Here is a 23606-nt window from a genome sequence, read left to right as displayed (position 1 = left end):
TAAAAATAGTTAAAAATGTTAACAAATAAACGAAGTCAGCTGAAGAACTGATTCTATCAAATTCACTATGAATTGAGAAGCGTTACCACGATAAGCAAAACCTTCTGTATTTTCTCAGTCGTATTCCAACATGTTGCAGAGCATTTGAAAAGCGTCGTGTAATTTCATGTGTTAAACCTTTTCGGACCATTTGCTAAAATAAGTGCCTGGAGGGCCATTCAAAATGTTTACGAGTACATGGCAAGTTCGCGATGATTTTTTCGCAATGGATAATCGACTAAGTAAAATTCACTATAACGAAATTTTTTAATGGAATTTGCTATTTGTATTAAAACAATCGATTCGAGCTTTCATAATATGACAATAGTCAAAATAATATATGCATATGCATATGTATGTATGTACCTAATGAAATGTTTAACTAGATGTTTTAATCTAGTTCGTTTGTAAACGGCATTTACATACATTTTAATAATAAAAAGTACAGTCGAATACTACAAGTTTTATATATATGTATGTATAATTGCATTAGTTGTATATTTGAGTAAGTATGCAAGCTGTATATATGCCTTTAAATTAAATGTATTTAATAATTAGTATAAAAAAACGTACACAATTACATACTAAATAAAAGAGAATAAAAAACTGCAATTGGTTAATTTTTTCTCCTGTCATTCTTTTAAAAATTTGTTTAGAAGAATTTGGCTAAAAATTTGTGTATTATAACTAAAAGTAAAAATTTATTTTTAAACACAAAACATGCATATAGTGCACACATACAAACATAGTACGGAAAGTCGCTTGTATATTCAAATATATTTAATTCCGTTTCAAATATGGCAGCATGCACATACAAGTATTCAATTACGTATATGTGTATGTATGTAAATAACAAAAAAATGTGTACTTATGTATACACATACTCTTGTGATTTGTACTTACAAGGTGTGTGTATGCGTACGCAGCTAAGCTCAATACAGTTGCAACAAAAAATTAGTAAATAAACAATAGTGCCAACTTTGGCCCTTTTGATTTAGTATAAATTTAAAATTTGAGATCACTTATTTTAATTTCTTTATGTATTTTCTTACGTTGAACACATGAGAGTATAAAATTGAAGAACTATGTACTTCAGTGGAAAGTTCTAGCGAGTTTGCGTTTTCTTGAGCTCAACAAAACTCATTCAAATAAAAAAGGAAGTTTCTTATTTCATTCTTTTAATCAAAATTACAAAATTAACGGCTTCAAATTTCAGTTGACTCTAAAGTCCTAATATTTTCGTTTGAATTGTTGTTTCGAAAATAATTTAATCATATTTCATTCAAAATGTGTACTGTGTACTCTTGCTGTCTCAAGTATTTTGTATGCAACTCTTCTTTTTAAGTGTAGATATATTTTTTTAGTATATATATTATATACTTTTATTGTAATTTATGTAATATATTGGTATTTTTCATTTGTGTTTTACAAAATGTGGCTATCTATCTGGTATATTACCAAAAATCACAAACAAAAAAATAATCTTTTGCCACATAACTTTCTTATTGTTTATTTACATTATTATTTAAAGTCTTTTTAGGAGCACGACCTTTTGGTAACATTATAAGTGTATGCCACAATTTTTTAACTTTTTTCAAATTATCAGTATATTTTGTTTGCAGCAAATGACGAGAAAACTTTTGAACAATAAATAATAAAATTTCCATTTAGGTACATATATTAGTAAACATATAAAATAATTTTTTAGAGTGTTAATGTAATTGTAAAACAATTCTTAAACGGAACTCTCTTTACAAAATAATTCGTACTCGAAGAGTAAATGGAGTTACTATTGCATTTAATGCCCTCTTTTACAGCTTACTTCTTTCTTGGAAGGACATTTAGTGGTGTGACTCCTGCGTCGAATACATTTTTCTTTGTTTTTTGCTTAATATAATGGATTACTATTGAATTACTATTAATCTTTAATTACATATCGCTCATTTACTTCGATACTATGTCTCCCTAAGGAATACTCAAGACATAAATGACCACAAGTTCTGCATACTTATGAAAAAAATATATTTTTTATTATGACCATATTAAAGGAAATGAGCAATATATATATATGTATATATATATATATATAATTGGGACTTACACCCTTTTTTGGGGGCTTGGGCGAGCTTCTCCTCAAATTTGTGGGGTGCGGTTTGATGTTGTCCCACAAATGGAGGACAATACAGTTTTGTGCTGCCCGAACAACAATGGTGTTTATGAGAGATTTTTCATTGCAGAAATACCCTCGGAGGTTTGCCATAAATGAATTCCACTAACTTAAGCTATATTATTTGCATGTATGTATGTATGCATGCAATTATAATGATTATAGCCTACACTTTTAATACTATAGAAGTAGTTGTTAATTTCTTCACATCAAATTTTTTTAATAAAGTTTTTAAATTGATAGAGGAACAATATGTTTTGGCTTGTTACTCAATGATTTCGTTTGATGTGGTACGCGATATTATTAACTATAATTAAAAAACGTGTACAAATCTTTTATAAGGATTGGAGCCTTCTTTCGTATCAGGTGATAATTCGATTAGGAAAACAATTCGACCATCGGGCATAAGAGAAACGTCGCAAGTCCGATCTTTTTCGTCGAGATTATGCGGCATCGAGGGATTTCTCGACGGACGTATTTCAATCTGAAAGAGAAAATATGGTTCATCTTAAAGCATAGCGAACAGAATAAATGTGAAAAATAATATAATGTCATTTAAAGGCTGTTCCACTCAGTATCTAATACAAAGATTGGGGTACAACTATTCATATTTTTTTGTTTATGTTTAATTTTTGTGTTGTGTTTGAACATTTAAAGGTTTGGTTACATTGAAACTGAGTGTATTTCTGGACTGCTTTCATTCACAATACCAATATTTCTTGTTTGCAAGAAGACGGAAGTGTAACAAGTAATACACAATGTTCTTATTTTCTAATAAAATTTGTAAAATTGATCTCTTCTACTTACGTTCCATAGATATTTTAAGCTGGAATTGTAAACAACGATACGTTGATTTTTAGAATCTGCAATAATAATGCGTCCATCGTCGTCGCAGCAAATTCCGGAAGGACGATTAAATTCTTGGATTCCATCACCTTCATGTCCTTTAGACGACAAGATCTGTAATTCCATTTTCATAAAATAAGTCTTAAATTCTAACTTTTCTAAATTTGTTTGTTCTAAAATTACAAATACATATTCACACATACAAGGCGAATTGAATACATAAATATACAAGATATTAAACATACCTCATGGGTATCTGGATTTATTAGATAGAGACAATGATTATCGAAATCCGATACTATAATGTTACCAGTTGGTGTATAACAAACTCCGCGCGGTGAAGCAGGACCCTTAGTTTGATAATTACTGTCGAAGACGATTTGACGTATGAAACGACCCTCAGAATCGAACTGCTGTATGCGATGATTACGTGAATCGGTTACAACAATTTGGCGTCGCGAATTTACAGCTACATCCCATGGATATTGGAACTGTCCATATTCTTTGCCAAAGCTACCGAACTTCGATAAATATATACCAGTGGAAGTGAAAATTTGTACGCGATGATTATCCTTATCAACAACGATTATGCGATTATCTATGTCGACACAAATGCCTGCTGGTAAATCAAACTCTCCATTTCCAGAACCTTTACGGCCGAATTTAAACTTCAGTGTACCATCCGGATTAAAAACTTGCACACGATTATTACGTCTATCGGAGATCAATATGTGACCCAGCTTATCAACGCATAAGCCCCATGGACGGCTAACTTGCCCATCATCGTGACCCTCTGTGGCAAATGATAGCGAAAGTGTATTAGAAATGCGGGCCTTCACAGGTCCAGTAAAACTTCCTATAGCCTGTGTGCTGCGCGGTGCACTTAAACGTAAATTTGATGATTTGCACAATACGCCCAGCTCCCTTTCAATGGCACTAGCGTTACAACTACGTAACGGCAACATTGATGAAGGAATGTTGTTGAAACTATTCTCACAATTGAATGGACCGTTTGTGTTAATTGGTATTGATAAACCGGCAACTGGCACACTAGCGCTAGGCGTAGGACCAACTGCCCCGGGCTCGCTGACTGATCCACCGATACCAGCAGTACCGTTTACCACATTCGACTTATTATCATTTACTCGTACAATTACGCCTTTCTTGAGTATATCCTGCAACATTTTATCGTCTGGTGGAACGAATACGAATTCCTCATATTTTGGATGTAAATCTTTGTATATGGCAGCAAATTGCTCAAGTTGACGTTGTCCATTCAAAATCTTCTTTGCTATATCAATGTTATCCATACCTGACCAATTCTCTGATATCTTTTGCAACATGTCCATGGTTTCAGAGAGTCCAGCGAGAGCGGATTTCAATCCGGCCATTTGATCATTTAAGATAGCCAAACGGCGTTGGCGCAATTTCTCAACGGATTCCAATAAGTAACGTTCGACATCCTCTATAGCCATTATAAATTGTCTGGAGACTTTGCGTATATTTTCGCTCAGTTCAGCACAATTGCGCTCAACGAGTCGTATAAATGCCAATGATCTGTCAATGCTACCTTTAATACATGTTTTGCCTGTATTACTGCTCTCAAGAGCATGATTAATTATATCGTTCGATTCGTCGTAGAAATTTTGTACCGAAGAGTACTTATGTCCTTTGTGCTCATAAAGGGTGCAACATTGGCATACTAACATCTTGCAAGGTTGGCAAACATATTGCAATATTTCATTATGTAAATCGCAAAATTGATTAGGTTTTGGATTGCTCATTGTACCAGCAGAGAAGCCACCGGTAGGTGATGTACCAATTGGTGAGGGCAAAAGAAAAATCGAGTGATTTGCGAATTGGAGACTATTGTGATGGTCACGCGAGCAGTCATTGCACATGAACTCATTACACTGAATACAACGATTGGTCGCATTTACTTCACACATACTGCAACTGATGCTCGAGTTGCTGGACGTTGGCGTTGTAGTACCATGATTTAAATGCGCTCTAGCCATTACAATACCACCTAAATCACTTGCTGTGCCATCCAAAGTACTGAAGAAGTTATTGTAGAAATCGTTGCAAGGTGGTGAACTACAATAGAGAGAAAGATTTATTAATTTAAGTATACATATTCAAGTACCATCGTTTATATTTTCATAAAGGTTTGGGATTCTACACATGTCTTGGCTTAAAACGTTGCCTACTTCTTCCTAATGTTTGACTGATGGAATTATCAATATTGCAACTAAAGTCCTAACTAATTGGCATAAGAGTTGGCATATTTTTGCAGTAGTTGCTCTTTCAAAAATCATGCTAATGGCCACTATTTAATTTAAAAGTAACGCAATATAAATAGTTCAAGAAGAATGATTTATGAAAGAAGTGAAATGAAATGAAAAGAAAGAAAAATATTAAATATATTATTAATGAGCATAGGGCATATTAAGAAAGCACCTGCAACGTAAACATTGTCTAGCAAAGAACGTGTAAATCCTCATAATACTCAACTGCTAGCAGTTCAACTTTGAGTGGCTGAGTGTGCTGCTGTTAATTGATGGTGAAAAAGGTACCTATGGTGAGTAACGTCCGTCGGTTTAGTTCTCCTGAAAATTCCACCATTATCCACAATTATTCAACAAATTTTCATCAAAATTTCAAAGTTTTTAGTCAGAGTTCTTAGAAAAATTCTGGGTATGCAGTTTTGTGGTACATTCACTTTTGATATAATATTGTTCGAGTTTCAAGTATGTTGAGTAAAAATTCGCGTTGGTTTTTGATAATTTCATATCCAAAATTATCAACTTGGCAAACGCATCTAGAGACGTGATTGAACAAACAAATTAATTTTATGTAGCATCTGGCCTTTTTTGCGCTTTTGTCTACTGTCTGACTTGCGCCGGTTTGTAGTTTGCAGCTTACAGTTAGAAACGGTAAAATTGAAAATTTAACAAAACAACTTGAGTGTACATATCGTAATTCAGTGCTAGGTTTCAGGTGAATATTTTAGGTACAATGTCCAATGGTAGGATTGCAGTCTTTGTTTGCGTTTTTAAATTTTTTGTACAACAGAAAAATTTGTAAGCCAACACAGCTGATATGTATTCCTCTCTTCTACCGGTGTTTGCTTTTTTCTCTTTGGGAGAGAATATGCGCTCAGCTCTCTTTTTCTTTTCTTTTGTTGGGATAATTGTGCCGAAATTAACTATTTTATGCCGTATACAAATTTCGTACTGTTATCTATTAGCATTAACTACTAACTAATTAGGTATAAATAGTAAAATGAGGACTATAGAGAGCCTGACTTCTCGATAATTTGGTATTTTTGAATATGGCGTTATTTTCAAACTTTCAGAAAATGTTTAGTGCTGAAAATATTTATTCGGCCATTTTTCTTGATTGCTCATACATTTTCTATACCTAAATATGTATGTAGGTATGTAAATACGGTTTCGATCCAATTTTTTATTATTAATTAATTGGACAATAGCCGAAAAATCCTTCTGTCGTCTAATTAATTGCTCAATATGTTATTTAGAAAGCTATTGATATGGATTAGCTCATTATCTTATACTAAGTGCATATGTGTGCCTAAGTATATACATACTTACTTATTAGTCGATTCCCATGAGGGATTGCCACCTTGTGCACCACTCATATCCCACGACGGAAGCGAACCCAAAATTCCAGCTAGCAAATGATTGGAGGCCTCTTCAACGCCGTTATTGTTTGCTTTTGGGCCACTATTAGTAGATGCCATTATCTTTTTCGTGCAATTGTATACAAGTTCGCCACTCCAAAAATTATCTTCGTGCACTAAATAAGTAAATAAATGATTTTGTCAATATGTATGCATTTTCTTTTTAATTTTTTTAAGTTTTATATTTAAATAAACATTAAATTTGTTTTAATTCTGTAATTAACCAGAAGTATTTGTATAATAAAAGTTGGATGCGATTCAGACTTGCTCAAATGAAATTGTTCTATACTGTAATGGCTACGGTGCGTTAGGAAGGCTTTATTGTTTCATATCCAGGTAAGGGAATAAAGAAGCAAGTCACTCAGTCTTTCTGTTATAGCATTTGTATATGGACATGTGTACGTATTAATAGAAAAACAGTAGCATAGAGGTGCAAAAAAACCTAGATGCGATTTTTGATTTGACTATTTTGCGAAGCCATTAAATGCACACAGATTGATTCCGCTCGTTACATATCTAAATACATTGAAAAACAGCCATTGAAAGTCTGCTTGTTAGTTCATGACGGCCGACGAGCTCGATATATGTATATACTTATACATATGTGCCAGGTCCGTGCGCAGACCCTCAGATTTAGGGGGGGTTCCAACTTTTGTTGCAGTCTGATATAACTTTGCTTGTATTTATAAATTTATGACACAGTACACGCTTGAGTCACAGTTTTGGATATGATGAATCATTGATTGGTGATAAGGTGAACCCTGCAAACCCCCCGTGCGAACGGGCCTGATATGTGCATACATATGATGCAGTATCTTGGCAGATGAGGTATTTCTGGACGATGGGAGTTAATATTTGATTTGGCTCGGTTAGTATGTATGTATATATCTGTGCATTTATGATAAAACACGACTGCACTAAGTTTTTTGCTTTTGTCACACCCTTGTTTGAATAACCATCTTTGCATACCCTTATGCTCTTAAGCTACTACCATATTTACAGCATTTGATTGTCCTACATTAGAATATGCCGTGTTCGTTTCCACGACAGTCGGTTCTACATTACCGAAACGACCCGGATTTATATACGGCCAAGGACTGTCACTCCAGCAGCATTCTCCGTATGTAATTATGGGGAATGTTTATGCTGCTACAACAACAACAACAAAAATATGCCGTGTTCATTTGGAGGTCTTACCACCAATTCTCTATCGACGGAATTGAACGAGTTCAAAAAGTTTTCTCAAGCATGCTCTTTCTTCTCTTAATTTCTCTGATCCTGTCCCGTCGTATAAATCTTGTCTACTTCTAATTAATCTCAAACAGCTAGAAAGTAGAAGATCGATTTTGCCGCTGTCTTTTCTGTTTAATATTATCAGGGGGGAGATTGGATATTCCTCTATTCTAGAAATGGTTAACATTTTGATCCCTACTCGGTCGTTACGAATTAAATACCCGTTCCATTTGAAAAGGTGCGGAACAAATTATGCCTGCAATGCTCCTATTGCTCGCTCTCTTTATTAACTCAATGAGATCTCGAATACTATTGAATTTGATTTTACTTTATCTAGCATATGCTAAGCTATCATATATGTAGTGAGTAAGAATAATTGTAATTTAAATAAATAAAAGTTTAATAAAATACAAAGTCGTTGGCCAAAATTTATTGACCTTCACCCGGCCTGACCACTGTTAGTCGCTTCGGCTTCCCCCAAGTTCCAGGTCTCCAATCTAGTCGATACCCCATCAAAGGAGAATATTAGAAAATAAAGGAAACGCTGTTGTTAGGAGAGAAAGCTCTTGTTGGGAGCAAGCACATGGTATGCCATTTGTACCAATTTCTTTAAGGCATTTTCGGCTATTGTTTAACATTTTTGGGATTAGCAGTTTCATAAACGTGACTTTTTCACTGAAAAATTCTTCGGTGTACTTGGGGCAAAGGCAAAGAAAAGTTGCTAGCGACGGTTCTAAAATACTTTGCGCCCGTCTGGTGGTCTGTCAATAGTGATTAGCAGTGGACAAGCAGACCTGTTAGAATGTTGCCATCAAGGCAGCCACGGGATGCCTGCTGATGTCTCCCCTCTAACACCTTAATAAGGAGGGCTTCCATGCTCCCGGTTAAAGAGCGCAGTAAGATACTCAGCAAGTAATTCCTGCTGATGTATTATCGTAGGAATCACCCCTATAGGTACTTGCTAGATCCTAAGCCACCTCTCAGGCGAGTCAGGAGTGACCTCTTCGAATACATCGACGAGATCCAGGACCAAACACGACTGCAACTACTGATCGGACAGTGTATAGAGACAGATATTAATCGGGAGTCTCTTATAATACGCGTTCACATATAAGTAGATATCTACTTTTTCGTGCTTAACTTCCAATCCGTAATTAAAAAGCGAAATAACCCATACAAAATTTCTCTCCGGTAATCTGTGATTATAAAATAATCCTAGATTATTACCACACTTTTTTAAATACAACCCTGTGTTGTCGATAATTATTTTTAAGAATGTAAAGAGAAACTTCAAAGTAAAAACTAAATAAAATAGACGCCGACAAAGAAAACTGGTTTGTAAACATAATTCTAATAGAAATTTTGTAAAATATTATTAATTATGCATTCATATTACAGAAAAAACGTTCATAAACACTTTGTCCTCTTATTACTTATTCGTCCCCTTAGTATTAAAACAGCCTATAAATTTTTTGATGTTTTGAGAAAATGAATTTCAAACTTTTTGTCGAAAGTAGCTTTCACTCAAATCTCGTTATGTCTGTAAATATTCATTATTTTTTGACTGACGTTTTGACCCACTTTGTGGAACTAGAATTTGACAAAATTTTGACCACATATAGAATCGACGATGGAGAATCTAAAAATTCAATAAAAAAATAATAGCCTATGAGCACATAGGCTATTGTTACACTAAGGGGACGTATTATAAAATGTAATATCGAATTTCGCATGCGTATTGCCGCTATAATTTTTTGAAACCACAGTAAACGTCGTGTACGGGTTTCCTCCTACTGTTTATTACTAGCAGCCACTTGCGCAACTAAATTAGATGAGTTAGACGATGACTACACCGCGCTGGCAGGGCTCAATGAATTGCTACAACAACCTCTTGCTATTAAAACCATTGTCAAAGTGTCTAGTAGAAGTTACCAATCCTGAGAAATACCCTTTAAGCTATTAAATAAGGTTTATTATCAAGGAATTCCCGTTGCGTGAATTTTCATATAGTGCATACTCTATATGAAAAACTTTTTCTGAATTATTTTTTATAAGTATTTGATTTTCATTGATTTTAGGTTTTCAGTTTTTAAATCTTCTTGCACTGAATTACAGATATCTTATCCGCATGTGTATGTATGTATATACATAGTTAAGTGTACATACATATATGTATATATTTTTTAAGAATACATACATACATATGTACTAGGTAATTAAGTTTATAATATATATGTATGTACATTTTTTTCATTTCTGCAAAAAGAAATGCGGGGTACTTTAACTTTTACGGACTGATGTATATGTACTATGTACATATGTATATAGTATTTATGTATCTCCGTGAGGGTACGAGTCCAATGCAAACGTAAATATTGCGATTTTAAAACTATTTCAGATGTACGAAATTTCTTGCATATTCTATAAGTGTAAGTTCCTTAAGCGGCCCACAAACACGCAACAAATCAAAGATTCGGCTGAAATTTCAATAGTTCGATGTGTATGTGGGTTTGTAATGGATTAAAAGTAAACTTACGCATGCATCTTCTTAGATATTGTATATTAGTATACATACACATGTAGATACCTAAATACACATGTACGCATATTATTATAATATAATTCCTCCCCGAGTTTTTCGTCTTTATGTCTTTTAGTTTCTTCAACCAATGCTTTGAATGCGTAAAAATCATATGTATGTGTGCTTGTATTTGGCTGCCTGAAATCTTTCTTCTTGAGAGAAGTGCCGCAGACAGTAAATCAACAAAAACAAAAAGGATAAAGACACTACTGGCCGTAAAGGAAGCGAAAACAACCCCTGTTGTTATAACCAGAAATTTTAACTCAGAAAACTCACCCTCAGAAAAATAATACTATTGCGATTTGTGTGTCCTTCTTAAAGGTATATACATACATATCAATACATCCAAACACATGTACATGCATATGTATGTGAATGAAGATAAGTTCAGAAGGGCACAATACACCACATGCAATAATAATGGTTTAAGGACTATGTAAAGGAAAATGCGAAGTATTAAGAGTGGTTTTTGGCTTGGCATTGCATATCTACATACATATGTATGTATGTGCTTTTTGAGTATGCGCGGATATGTGTATGCATGTGTGTGTGTACATATGTAAATCTGCAAACAAAAGTGCGTATTCGGCTTATGAAATTGTATTACATACATATGTATGTGTGTATGCGTAAATGCACGTAGGCACATAGGATGCAAAAGTAAGTATTATACATACATACATGCATATGTATGTAAGTATGTACGTATACGCAAACTGTGTGAAGTATTTAGAAGTGAGGTTTTATGAAAAACAAACATTTGTTTGGGTGGACTAAAAAGTTTAGTAAAAATATCCGGATATATGGGTTTAAACTTGAATAAGTCCTACCGTTTTAACAATTCTAAAAAAAGAGTTTTTCATAAGTTATCTATAACGCTATCCAATAAACGCTAAAAAAAATGCATGAGAGCTCCTTGGACATTGGTCCGCTTTACAATTTTCGGTTGGCTAAGCCTTGTTACTTTGAAAATGTTCGATTTTTCATACACTGATGAAGAAATGTTATGTGTAGCCGACTCTCTTTGGTTAGGTTAGGTAGCGCTGGCTGATCTGTAAAGAGATCTCACTTAGACCCCTAGGGAACATTGTGTTGACAATGCTATGTATCTGTATACTTTTTCAAGGATGATAAATATAGAGCCTAGGCACATTTGTCGAGTTCTACAAAGAGCAGAGCAGTGGCAAAATAGATGTTCCAAAGCACCCCTATAATTCGTTTCGTTGCTGTGGTACACCCTTCGCTCTGGACTAATTCTATTTTGGCCGCGTGATGTGGGGTGAGACAGTATCCCGTCAGCACTCCAACCAATATTTTACAGTCTTCCCTAGACAGTGGTAAAATAAAGTTTGCAGTTTTGGTATTCCAAGTCCTTAGCATGATTTTGCCAGTTTTGGTTATTGTTGTTGTTGTAGCAGCATAAACATTCCCCATATGTACATACATACATATGTATGGCGAATGCTGCTGAAGTGACAGTCCTTGGCCAGATATAAATCTGCGTCATTCCGGTTACGCAGAAGCGACTGTCGTGGGAACGTGGCAATTTTGGTCGGCTCTCTTACATGGATGTGAAACGTAGCCTCTAAAAAATGCAAGTACAAATCGGCTGGTAGCTTTCGAAATTTAGTGCTACAAAACTAAAATATCGAATTGAATTTTATTACAGAAAGCGCAGACCACGAGATAACTCCTCAAAGAGATGAAGAAGAGAAGGACGGCCCCGTTTTCACGACAATCGGTTCTACGTTACCGAAACGACCCGGATTTATATCCGGCCAAGGACTGTCACTCCAGCGGCATTCCCCGTATGTAAGTATGGGGAATATTTATGCTGCTACAACAGCAACAGAAAGACGGCCTCTGTATCTGGAACATAATATAAGAGGACGAATACACATACATAAGACCATATATGAAGGAAGAAGAAAAACTACATACATGGTTGGACAACATAAAAGAATGAATAGGCCTAAAAACCATAAAAGAATTGATCGAAAAAGTAAGAAATAAGGGCGAATACGAGAGTGATACAAAATTTGAATTTAAATAATCACGTTAATGCACATACAGTGAGTCAAAAAAGTGTTGGCACACTCGAAAAATCAAAGTTCTCAGTGCTACAACTTTTCTTCTAAGGAAAGTATAAAAAAATAGAAAACGGCATTTTCTAAATGTATTTATTTATTACGTATCTGAACAAAAAAAAATTAATATCGACATAGGTTTACAAGCTCAACCTTGAAATGTAAAATAAGGCACAAATTCACATCAAAAAATTATTGGCACATTCTTTAAGTTAGCTTATGATTTTGGAGTCGTAACGGTAAACTCCCGTTATTTTTACTCTTGCTTTTTATTTATTCGTACGTTTTAGGAATTGCATACGGTCGCAGTCACTTTTGCTCGCATTTCAACGGACATGGACCAAAATGGGCCGTGGTGCTGAAATTTCCCGAGAACTACGTCAATTAATGATAAAACTGTATTTAAAAAAAACAAATATCCTATCGTGAAATTCGCAAACTTGTCGATAAATCATGGTCCAGCGTGCGAAACATCGTTGTGCATTATTGCGATACTGGCACAATAGCTCCAGAGAGCAGATCTGGCCGCCCAAAAAAATTAACCGAACGACCGGAGCGAATTGCGGTGTCCACAGTGGCACAAAATCCAAAAAACTTCGGCTGTCAAATTGTGCGAGACCCTGCAAAATTCATTTGAAATCAATTTTTATAAGGTTGGATATCATGGCATTGTTCCTTGATGCAAACCCTTCATTTCGAAGTTAAATAAGAAAAAGAGGCTAGGGTTTGCTAAACAGCATTTAAATAAGCCCGACACTTTTTGGAACACCACCATATTTAGTGATGAATCAAAATTCAATTTATTTGGCTCAGATGGAGCATAAAAGATTTGGCGAACGCCAAATAAAGAGCTTCAAGAGAACAACCTCGTCAAAACAGTTAAACACGGTGGAGGAAATGTGATGGTTTGGGGGTGTTTCGCAGCATCGGGGTCGGAAAGCTCGTGTTCATAGATGAGGCAATTCTTAAAGAAAATTTAAGTCCAAATGTCGAAAAACTGGGCTTTAATGGGACAACTTGGCAATTTCAACAAGATAATCACCCAAAACATTTGTCTTATCTTTGCAGGAGTGGTTGATATACCATTGCAAACAGCTTAAAACACCTCCCCAATCATCGGATTCAAATCCTATTGAGCATGAGGGGCATCTTCTGGAACGGGAGATACGATCTCACCACATAACGTTAAAGGATTTTCTAAAAGAGGCAATAATTGCTAAATGGAGTAAAATAACACCTTCTGAAACTTCCAATCTGGTAAATAGTATGAAGAGACGTTTGCAGGCCGTTATTCAGTCTAAAGGACGACCCATAAAGTATTAGCGCGTTACAGCTGCAATGGAGCAAGCTGATTACGCTACCTGTGCCAATACTTTTTTGATGTGAATTTGTGCCTTATTTTACCTTTCAAAATTGAGCTAGTAAACATAAGTCGAAATTAATTTGTTTTTTGTTTACATACGTAATAAATAAATACATTTAGAAAATACTTTCATTAGAAGAAAAATTATAGCACTGAAAACTTTGATTTTTCGAATGTGCCAATACTTTTTTGACTCACTGTACGTACTTGTAAAAGTATGTACAAATATAGTAGGCGCATACACACATACTTATGTATATATGAAGTACGCACAAAAATACACATAGCCCATAAAGTCTGCGATCAACTTGCAAATATTTTTAACACACTTTTATTAGGTCGGGTTGTATGTATGTATGAATGTATGTATGTATGTATGAAACGGAATCTTTGAGCTTAATTTTCACTGGCTTCTAAAAATCTGATCGACTTGAAATTTTGCACACCTATCAAGGACCGATGACAATGCAATAATTTGATAAAAGTTTTCCATTATCCTTATTAGGATTGCCAGGATTAATATTTTCTTTTTTTACCTGTGGGCAAAAAGTAAGGTGAATTTGGTTGTAAAATGAAAAATCTTTATTTATTCTTGTAAATCAATTTCATCCCCTTCAAAACAATCCCCTCTCAATGAAATACACTTATGTCAACGATTTTTCCAATCCCCGAAACATGCCAAATAGTCCATTTCCGGTATAGCCATCATGAAAACAATAATTTTCATTCAGAAAAACAAGGCTCGACCTTCAATCAATGATCTATATGGGAAAAAGTATGTAACATATTGATTATGTCAATATATTTTGTTGTTACCTCTCCGTTTCAGGAGTGGGGTAGCCGTTTTTCAGGCTCCCTCCACGAAATAAGTTCTTCATCCCGATTACTTCTTTATCACGGCCGATAACTGCATAGCTTTAGACTCACAGTCGATAAGAAAGGAATTAAATATAACACGAATATATCGAATCATTAATTCACTGACTGCAATGATAACAATAATTTTCATTCATAATAAAAAATAGTTTAAAAAAAAAAACAAAAAAACACGCTTTTTTGCTAATCGAACTAAAAAGTAGAAAATAAAAAATAGTTTAGAAAACCTAAATAAAAAATAGTTTAAAAAAATAAAAGAACACGCTTTTATTGCCAATCGAACTAAAAAGTATAAAATAAATTTTAATGACAAAGAGACCTATAATGAAGTAATAGCACTTGAACGATCAGTCATAGTCAACTACCTCAGAACAGAATTATAACAAAAATTAAGATACAAATAGAATAATTCAAATTAGAGTTAAAAGCGTGGGATGCTTGATATAGTAAATATAACAATCATTCTATTGGCAACTACCTATGTACAGAGGGTTATGAGAGTGAAACAAAATTCATCCCACACTTTTAACTCTAATTTGAATTACTCTATTTGTATCTTAATTTTTGTTATAATTCTGTTCTGAGGTAGTTGACTATGACTGATCGTTCAAGTGCTATTACTTCATTATAGGTCTCTTTGTCATTAAAATTTATTTTATACTTTTTAGTTCGATTGGCAATAAAAGCGTGTTTTTTAGTTTTTTTAAACTATTTTTTATTTAGTTTTTTTAAACTATTTTTTATTTTCTACTTTTTAGTTCGATTAGCAAAAAAGTGTGTTTTTGTTTTTTTTTTAAACTATTGTATTTTTTATTATGAATGAAAATTATTGTTATCATTGCAGTCAGTGAATTAATGATTCGATATAGTCGTGTTATATTTAATTCCTTTCTTATCGACTGTGAGTCTAAAGCTATGCAGTTATCGGCCGTAATAAAGAAGTAATCGGGATGAAGAACTTATTTCGTGGAGGGAGCCTGAAAAACGGCTACCCCACTCCTGAAACGGAGAGGTAAAAACAAAATATATTGACAAAATCAATATGTTACATACTTTTTCCCATATAGATCATTGATTGAAGGTCGAGCCTTGTTTTTCTGAATGAAAATTATTGTTTTCATTTAGCCAGTGATTTATAGTCCGATTTAATTGTGTTATATTTAATTTCTTCTTTACCGACTATATGTCCAAAGAAAGGCCAGCATTGGCCTTGACACAGAATAGATACTTTCAGCACAGAAAAAGGAAACCGTGGATTATATTGACACAATCAAAACGAGATGTAAAGTTCCAGTTTGGTTTTTTTTAGTTCATTTTTGTTGTGAATTGTACTTTAATCGATAAAATTTTATAAATGAAATTATGGTAATTATAAATTCCTTCTTTATTTGCCAAAATTTTGTTCCGTAAAATAATTTCAAAATTTATGTGTTGATTATTTTATTGTAATTAACAAAATTACATCTTATATGAAAATTATTTCATCTTATATGAACATTGAATAGAGTAAATTTGCGTGTATGAGACTTGTAGTATCTACGCATGTGTAAAGACTATACAAAGTGAGAATGCAACTACCCTGAAAACGTTTTAGCCTTCTATTCGTACTGCAGTGCCGCGTGCCCGAGCAAGTTTGAATTCGAAAGAGTAAGTCTTAGTCTCCCGAAATCAGTAAGAGTAATACGGAGAGTGCAGGCATGCGCAAACCGCGCGTTATCTCTGTCTTTCTTACTCTTCTACAGAAGATCTAAAAAAAGAAAATATTAATCCTGGCAATCCTAATAAGGATAATGGAAAACTTTTATCAAATTATTGCATTGTCATTGGTCCTTGATAGGTGTGCAAAATTCCAAGTCGATCAGATTTTTAGAAGCCAGTGAAAATTAAGCTCAAAGATTCCGTTACATACATACATACATACAATCCGAACTAATAAAAGTGTGTTAAAAAGTACATATAAGTACGTTCAGTGTTAAAGAATATGGCTTTTTATGAATAATATACATACAAAAACGAGAATTTATATGCCGCGATGTTTTAGTACTTCGCTCAGTCTACTTGGCATTGAAGTTAGTTACTAACCTCTCTGTTTCCTCAGTTGTAATCTTCGCCCATTCTGCCCGCATAAAACTTCGCAAAGCCATCTTACTTATTCTTACATGCTGTCAAATTCTTTTTTCTAATAGATCCTCCAGATGCTCGATAGGATTCAGATCGAGCCACTGATGAGATGTTTGGAGCTGTTTTGGAGCGTTTTACAAGAGCCAAAGCTTTACGATCTCCGCTGGGTGTTTTGTGTGATTACCTTGTTGGAACCAAAGCGTTCTTGATAAGCCAAGATTTTCGACGCTCTGTGTCAAAATCCTTTTTAAAATATTCAAATACCCCCACTTATCTATTGTTGAATCAAAAAATTCCAACTGATCCACACCACTCACCGCCAAGTTTGGCTATACCAACAAGATTTTGTTTCCCAAGAGCAGTGGCTGATTTGCGCAAAACAAAACAAAAACAAAACAAACTAGTTGCCATAGTGCTGAACAGTCTGAAATAGTCGCGGCACCGAACAGTTTCAACTATTGTAGATACTGTACAACAAAAACTCATCATAAAATATGTATAAGGTATAGCTCTCTCTTTCCTTTTCCTCTACGTTATATCTTTTTTCTCTCTCGCGGAACGAAAATGCCCAAAACGTTGCATGACCTTGAAATTTTACTCTCCATCTCGCTCGTCCATCGACGCCTAAGAAGTTTCACTTCAAAAACTTTTCTAGCAGTTTTCGAACAAATATTTTTTTTAAATGTTTGGTTTAGGTTTTCAACAATTTTTGGTGATTTAATTCGAGGGTTAAATTTTGCCATGTTGATTGGTTCTTGGACGTCCAGAACTGAAATTAAATTTTCTATCGATTTATGGATATAACCTTTTAAAAGGGATCCTTGAACAGGAGGAAAAAAGACCCCGGTGCCCAACCGAAAGTTTTAAAAAAGGTGTCCAAAGGAGGGTTAAAAGAAACAAAGTAATCGCAGCCTTTTTGGTTATTGTATTTTCATGCTGCTGCAATTACTTACCGTTCGTTAGGTAAAAAATGCAGTGAAGAATATCGTTATTTTTTTGCTTTTGTAATTTGAAAAATAATGAAGAAATAAATAAAAATAAAAATAAAAATAAAATACATATGTATGTACATATTTTTTCCACTATAAATATTTATTGCGTTTTTATTCGACCAAAAAATAATTTGCAAGGTGCATGCAGACTTTATGAGCTATACATATGTACATATACATATGTACAAACATATATTGTAGAATGGAAACGCGAACATCCAAAAAATGCATATTCTTGTTTTATGTGAAGAAGTGAAATAGAATCTGCATTATAACTGTGATGCATTAGACAGCGTTTATTTGTATTAATATCCTCAATGCGCATTGACTCATGCATTATCCCCCATCCTAATGCATATTGACTCGGTGTATATGCACGGAATCTATGTACATTAAACTGAAGCTCATCCTTTTCACCAAAGATGTTAATAATTTGGCGCCTAATTGTATGCAACGTGTTTGTCGAATTCTGGGCAAAGAGGGTAAGGCAGTGCAATATACCAGTAACGAATCGTTTCCACAACAGTCGGTTCTACGCAACCGGAACGACCCCGGACTTATATCCGGCCAAGGACTGCCACTTCAGCGGCATTCCCTTATATGGATGGAGGTTGTTTATACTGCTACAACAACAAGAACAACCACTAACGAATGAAAACAATTGTTGGAAAATACTGTAGGTGTACTAATAGGTATTTGGAACGTTTCCAGTGCATACTTTCAGGCGGCATGTTTTGAAATGCAATTGAATCACACAATATTTTTAACGATACTTGGTGAGCAGCAGAACGCTTGTCTTTTGTGCATAATAAGATGTCAAGGATGATAAAGAAGATGGTTACGCCTTCCGAATTCGCTGCGTCGTAAAAGCGCGTGAATAAACAAACAAAAGGGAGGGGAATTACTTGTTTGTAAAGAGGAAGAGTATGCGAAAGCAATGGAAACAGCCAAACACAAGAAATTATATGCACACACACACACTTTCTTGCCAAGACGTCCTCCCCATTCAAATGCAAGCAAACTGCATTTGGAGGCTTTATATTAATTTGTGTTTTCACGATTTAACGCGCGGCACTTCGTTTTCCTTAGTTTATTTAGTTTAAATCTCACAAATCTCAATATTACCCAGCCATTCACTGAATTTTCACAAATTGGTAATTTCTCCTTCTTTTGTTTGTTTTGTTCGTTTGTTTTGTATTGCAAACTGAGCTGACGTCAGACTTGTAAAAATCGCGAAAAGTAAAGTAACTTTTTTTAGGAAATTGTCACTTATGGTACTCAATTCCCCTTTATAATATGTGACTTCATTTTGAAAATCATCATAGTGAGTATTGCTTATGGTAAAGTTATATGATCCTTAGTGCTAAAAAATATGTAGCATCTAGTTAAGTTTGGCGGGAATTTCGTATGGATAAACGTACATTCAGAATTGCATTAAGAACTAAATGAGCTAAAGGCACATTTACAATTCAGCTCGAACAGGATATTATTACACTGAAATCGCATCTAAGTAATATGCAAGGACGATATATTACAACGCTTGGCCTTCGGCATGGTGGAAAAAATTTAGAAGGTGTGGCCAATATCAGACCGTTAAATGGCTCTCAGCGAATTTGACCGAATCAGCGGATGTTTGGTAACACGCTAGTTAGTTTCATTTGGTAACATGCTATATCACGATGTTTACTTTGCTGCCTTTTGGCTTATGATGCGATCTTTAATCATTTTTGTATATGGAAACACCACATTTTACGACTGTTCGACCCGACAAATTTTGTTCGCTGCGGGAGTCTGCAAACTCTCTCTCTCTTAATGTTCTATGCATCAACAGTCCACAACAAAATTGCCATAGCCACGACCTACCATGAAAAACTATTATGGTTGATGCAATCATGATGACGTACTCAGTAATAATCTCTAAGTTTCTATGAAAACTAAGCAAAATTTAAGTCTTGGCTAACAGATCTCTTACTGTTTGCATCTTCCCAGCAAACCAAATTCGAACTCTCAGGAAAAATGTAATTTTCATAGGAATTCTAATGTTTCTCAAACTTAAAAGGAAACATGTAAACATCGTCTATATATGTAAATACTGGAAATACACAGTTTGTGAAAAACTCCAAAGTTATTAGTAACCCTCCATTTCGTAGAAATTATTCTTTAGCCTTAATGTTTTTGGCTAGCCCAGAAATAAATTCCAGTGGCACATTATTTCGAAACGAGTAGAAATTTTGCGCCGACGCGATTTAACCTAAATGAAAAATTAGTTTTTGATTAGTAATTTTCGTTGTTAAGTTAACAACACGTTCTTTAATAAGCACTGCACATGAAGTTGTATTAATAAGTACAATAAACTAATAGCATTTGAATCACTGCTATAAAACATTTTTGTAAATGCATATAAAAATATATGTGTCTACACATATACAATACATACATATGTACATATATGTTTGCATATTAGTTAATACTCTAAGCCCACTGCGGATATGAAAAATCCACAGAAAAATAAAATAAAATAAATAAAAATCCACAATAAAAAAATCTTGTCGTTCCTCCATTTTTAGGGCCCCCTTAAGACGCGCGCCGCAAATTGGAGGAGAAGCTCGGGCAAACATCTAAAAACCATTTGTTTCCAATGTATAAAATTCGGTCCATACCGAATTTAGCCTTCTTCCTTACTCGTTGTCCATAGCTTTAAGCACCCTTTTTGCTAGTTTTTGGTTAGTCTGTCAAATGATGCTACGCAATAACTTACTACCACCTATTTTTCATCTAAACATAATGGTTATGAAGTAAAAAAAACTGACTAACAAAGCAAGTAGTTCGGTATGGATACTCTAATACGTCGTCGTTAGGAGTAGCATAAAATATATAAATTTGTTTGTTTTCTGCTTACGAATTCTTATATTTTTGAGTAAATCCCATTTTTGCCCCTTTCAACAGAATCCCAACTAATAAAACTTTAGTTTATTTCCTGCAGGGATGTTACCCCTTGCATGAGCGGTTTTTTTTTTGCTCTTTCATTCCTGTCGCGTTTAAATCGCGTTATATGGCCTCTGGCGACGCTCCAGCATGCTTGTCCAGCAGGCTTATATGTGTGCGTGTCGGGTGACACTCGTACTTGCTTCGTGTCACACATACTTGTTGTCGGCTTTTGAATGATGAAAATCAAAAATTTTAGATATTAGCGTCAAGCACCCGACACGCACACATATAAGCCTGCTGGACAAGCATGCTGGAGCGTCACCAGAGGCCAATAGAAATGCAGCCCTGAATATCCTCTTTTCCATGTTATGTACCAATATATGTAAGCATTTAGTAAGAAAAGTATACTTATACTTACGTTTCTTGGCACAGGCATACAAATTTGCGTATATATTTGTACACGTTTGTAGTTTATGTGTTGTCGTCGCGCTGTTGCTGTTGCTGTTGCTGTCACTGTCACTGTTTAAGTAAATGAAGAAAAAACTGACGAGTGTATAGGGTATTTTCCGTTTCCCTTTTGAAACAATTTGACTTTTGTTTTATTACGCTGCTTCAGCTTCAACTTCCTCCTTTCTAATTGTATAAAATACGAACTGGGATTTTTATTTTGTCTTTGCTCCCCAATCTTTTAGTTTAGTTTATGAATTCTTGTAGCACTCTTTTTTACTCTCTCTCTCTCTCTCTCTCTCTCTCTCTGATGTTTTTCTCTTGTTTTCCTGCAACTGCTTACGAATTTTTTTATTGAAATTTTACTAACACGATACTTAACTAATTATTTTTTCAATATAAGTCTTTTGTTTGGTTGCAAAGAAAACGAATATTCGATAGCTTTTTCTAGTGAGATACTGTTATTTATTAATTTCGACGAGTTTTTAATATATTCTATTATTTCTTTGAAAGATTTCAGTCGATTTGTTCTTCTTGTTTACGTTATTTTTTAAGTCTCCTCTGCGACGCCAAAAAAGTTTGTTTTATCTTAATATGTAGTCATAAATGCACATGTACATATGTATGTATGTCTGTATATAATTGTATGTATGTACCTCTATATGCACATAGATATGCTTTAATCTAATGCCGTTTAATATTTGGTTGTCCTCGGCGTCTCTCGAGTTCCTGGTGCTAGTTCTTAATTCCTTTTTTTAATTTTGGGTGCACCACAGCAGTGAAAATGTAACAGAAACCGAAAGTTTTTATATTGTTGTTGTTGTTGTTTTATTTCTTTGGTGTTTTTTCCTTTTCATTTGTTGTTGCACTTTCCCCGTATTGTGCAGTTTTAATTAAGTTGTTTTTTAATGCATATATTTCGAAAATGTACAGCTTTTGAAGCGTTTCCCTTTAGTTCTTTTTTGTTTTAATTTATGTAGGTATAATAAATGCAACGGTATAAAATCAAAACTCCTGTACATATGTATATCCTTCCTTTATACTATATAATATATGTATGTATGTACAGGGCGGCTTTTAAAGCACAATTAAAATACTCGTTTATATTATTGCAAAGTTTTTTCTCATTATACAGACAAATATTTCTTATAATAACTTTAAACCCATTGCACAAACTTTGTACAATTTTTCTAAGCATATACTCGTATGTACACTTTAACTATTTTGATATCAAATCCAATGGAATCGCTCAGTTGCACGGTTTAAGGACAAAATGACGAAGACTACACCTTTCACATAACAGCTCTGACAAGACACTAACGCACCGTCCATAAATTGCGCCCTTATGTCATGAAGCCCCGTTTCCTATCAGCAAGTCACCCAGAGAGAGCCAACAATCAGAAGGGCATATCCCATATGTATGTATGTATGTGTGAATACTCGTATTTGTAAATGCGCATGTATATAATGAAAGCATACAGTGCATTTATATGAGCACATTCAATATCCAGTACCCAAAAGTTTTGTGCTCAACATTGTTTGTTCTTTCGGTTATGAATAACTGTATTGGGGTTTCAATCGTTAAGGTGGTGGAACAGTGGAATAGATCGTGGTAGCAAAAGGAATTCAAAGCCTAATAAACAGTGACAATTGAATGCCTTACGGTTGTTTGTATTTATGAGAATATATGTGTAGATGCATATACAAATAATACAATAATACAAAAATCTATATATGTATGTATGTATGTATGTATTCCAAAACAATTCAAATAATAAAAAATATGATACAATTTTAATATACATACATAATAATATTTACATTGGAAAACAATTTTATCGCTTCCTAATGCATTTTTATTAATGCATTAGGGACTTTTGATAATTCCTTTTTATCGAAAGCATTCTACATAAATATATACATACATATGTACATACCAGGACTGGATCCAAAGTTTTGACGGGGTCTCTCCAAAAAGCTGGTATTTGTACAATAGTGCATGGTATCATTTTTTCCTGTCTATGAAAAGAATTTATTTATTTCTAATATATTTAATGAGAGAAATGTACATAATATCGAAGCATTGAATAAGTTGGATACAAAGCTCTAAATCTATTTGTGAGTTTGTTCACATAACTCATATTTATATACATACATATGTGCATATAACGAAGTAACAATAGTCATTGTTTTACCAGACTAATGAATTAAAGGACAAGATAG

General features: G+C 34.2%; 1 protein-coding gene across 3 annotated transcripts; it reads right to left on the bottom strand.

Annotated features, from left to right (window-relative positions):
- Positions 1–1518: 1518 nt before the first annotated feature.
- LOC128866242 (protein wech) lies at positions 1519–22708 on the bottom strand. 3 transcript variants are annotated; one of them, XM_054106820.1, is made up of 6 exons: positions 22040–22708; positions 21355–21718; positions 6667–6871; positions 3298–5149; positions 3014–3166; positions 1519–2690 (listed from the first exon to the last, which is right to left on the bottom strand). In XM_054106820.1, exons 3-6 carry the CDS (start codon positions 6813–6815, stop codon positions 2520–2522), a joined length of 2325 nt encoding a protein of 774 aa, XP_053962795.1. In that variant the 5' UTR covers positions 6816–6871; positions 21355–21718; positions 22040–22708; the 3' UTR covers positions 1519–2519. The 3 variants fall into 3 exon arrangements, with proteins under 3 accessions (XP_053962795.1, XP_053962796.1, XP_053962798.1); XM_054106821.1 differs by having other exon boundaries at positions 22596–22705; XM_054106823.1 differs by lacking the exon at positions 21355–21718.
- Between the last annotated feature and the right edge of the window lie 898 nt (positions 22709–23606).

Source organism: Anastrepha ludens, chromosome 6, assembly GCF_028408465.1.
Source record: "Anastrepha ludens isolate Willacy chromosome 6, idAnaLude1.1, whole genome shotgun sequence".
In the NCBI taxonomy this organism is placed as follows: Eukaryota; Metazoa; Arthropoda; class Insecta; order Diptera; family Tephritidae; genus Anastrepha; species Anastrepha ludens.
This window is presented reverse-complemented; position numbering and strand designations above follow the sequence as displayed.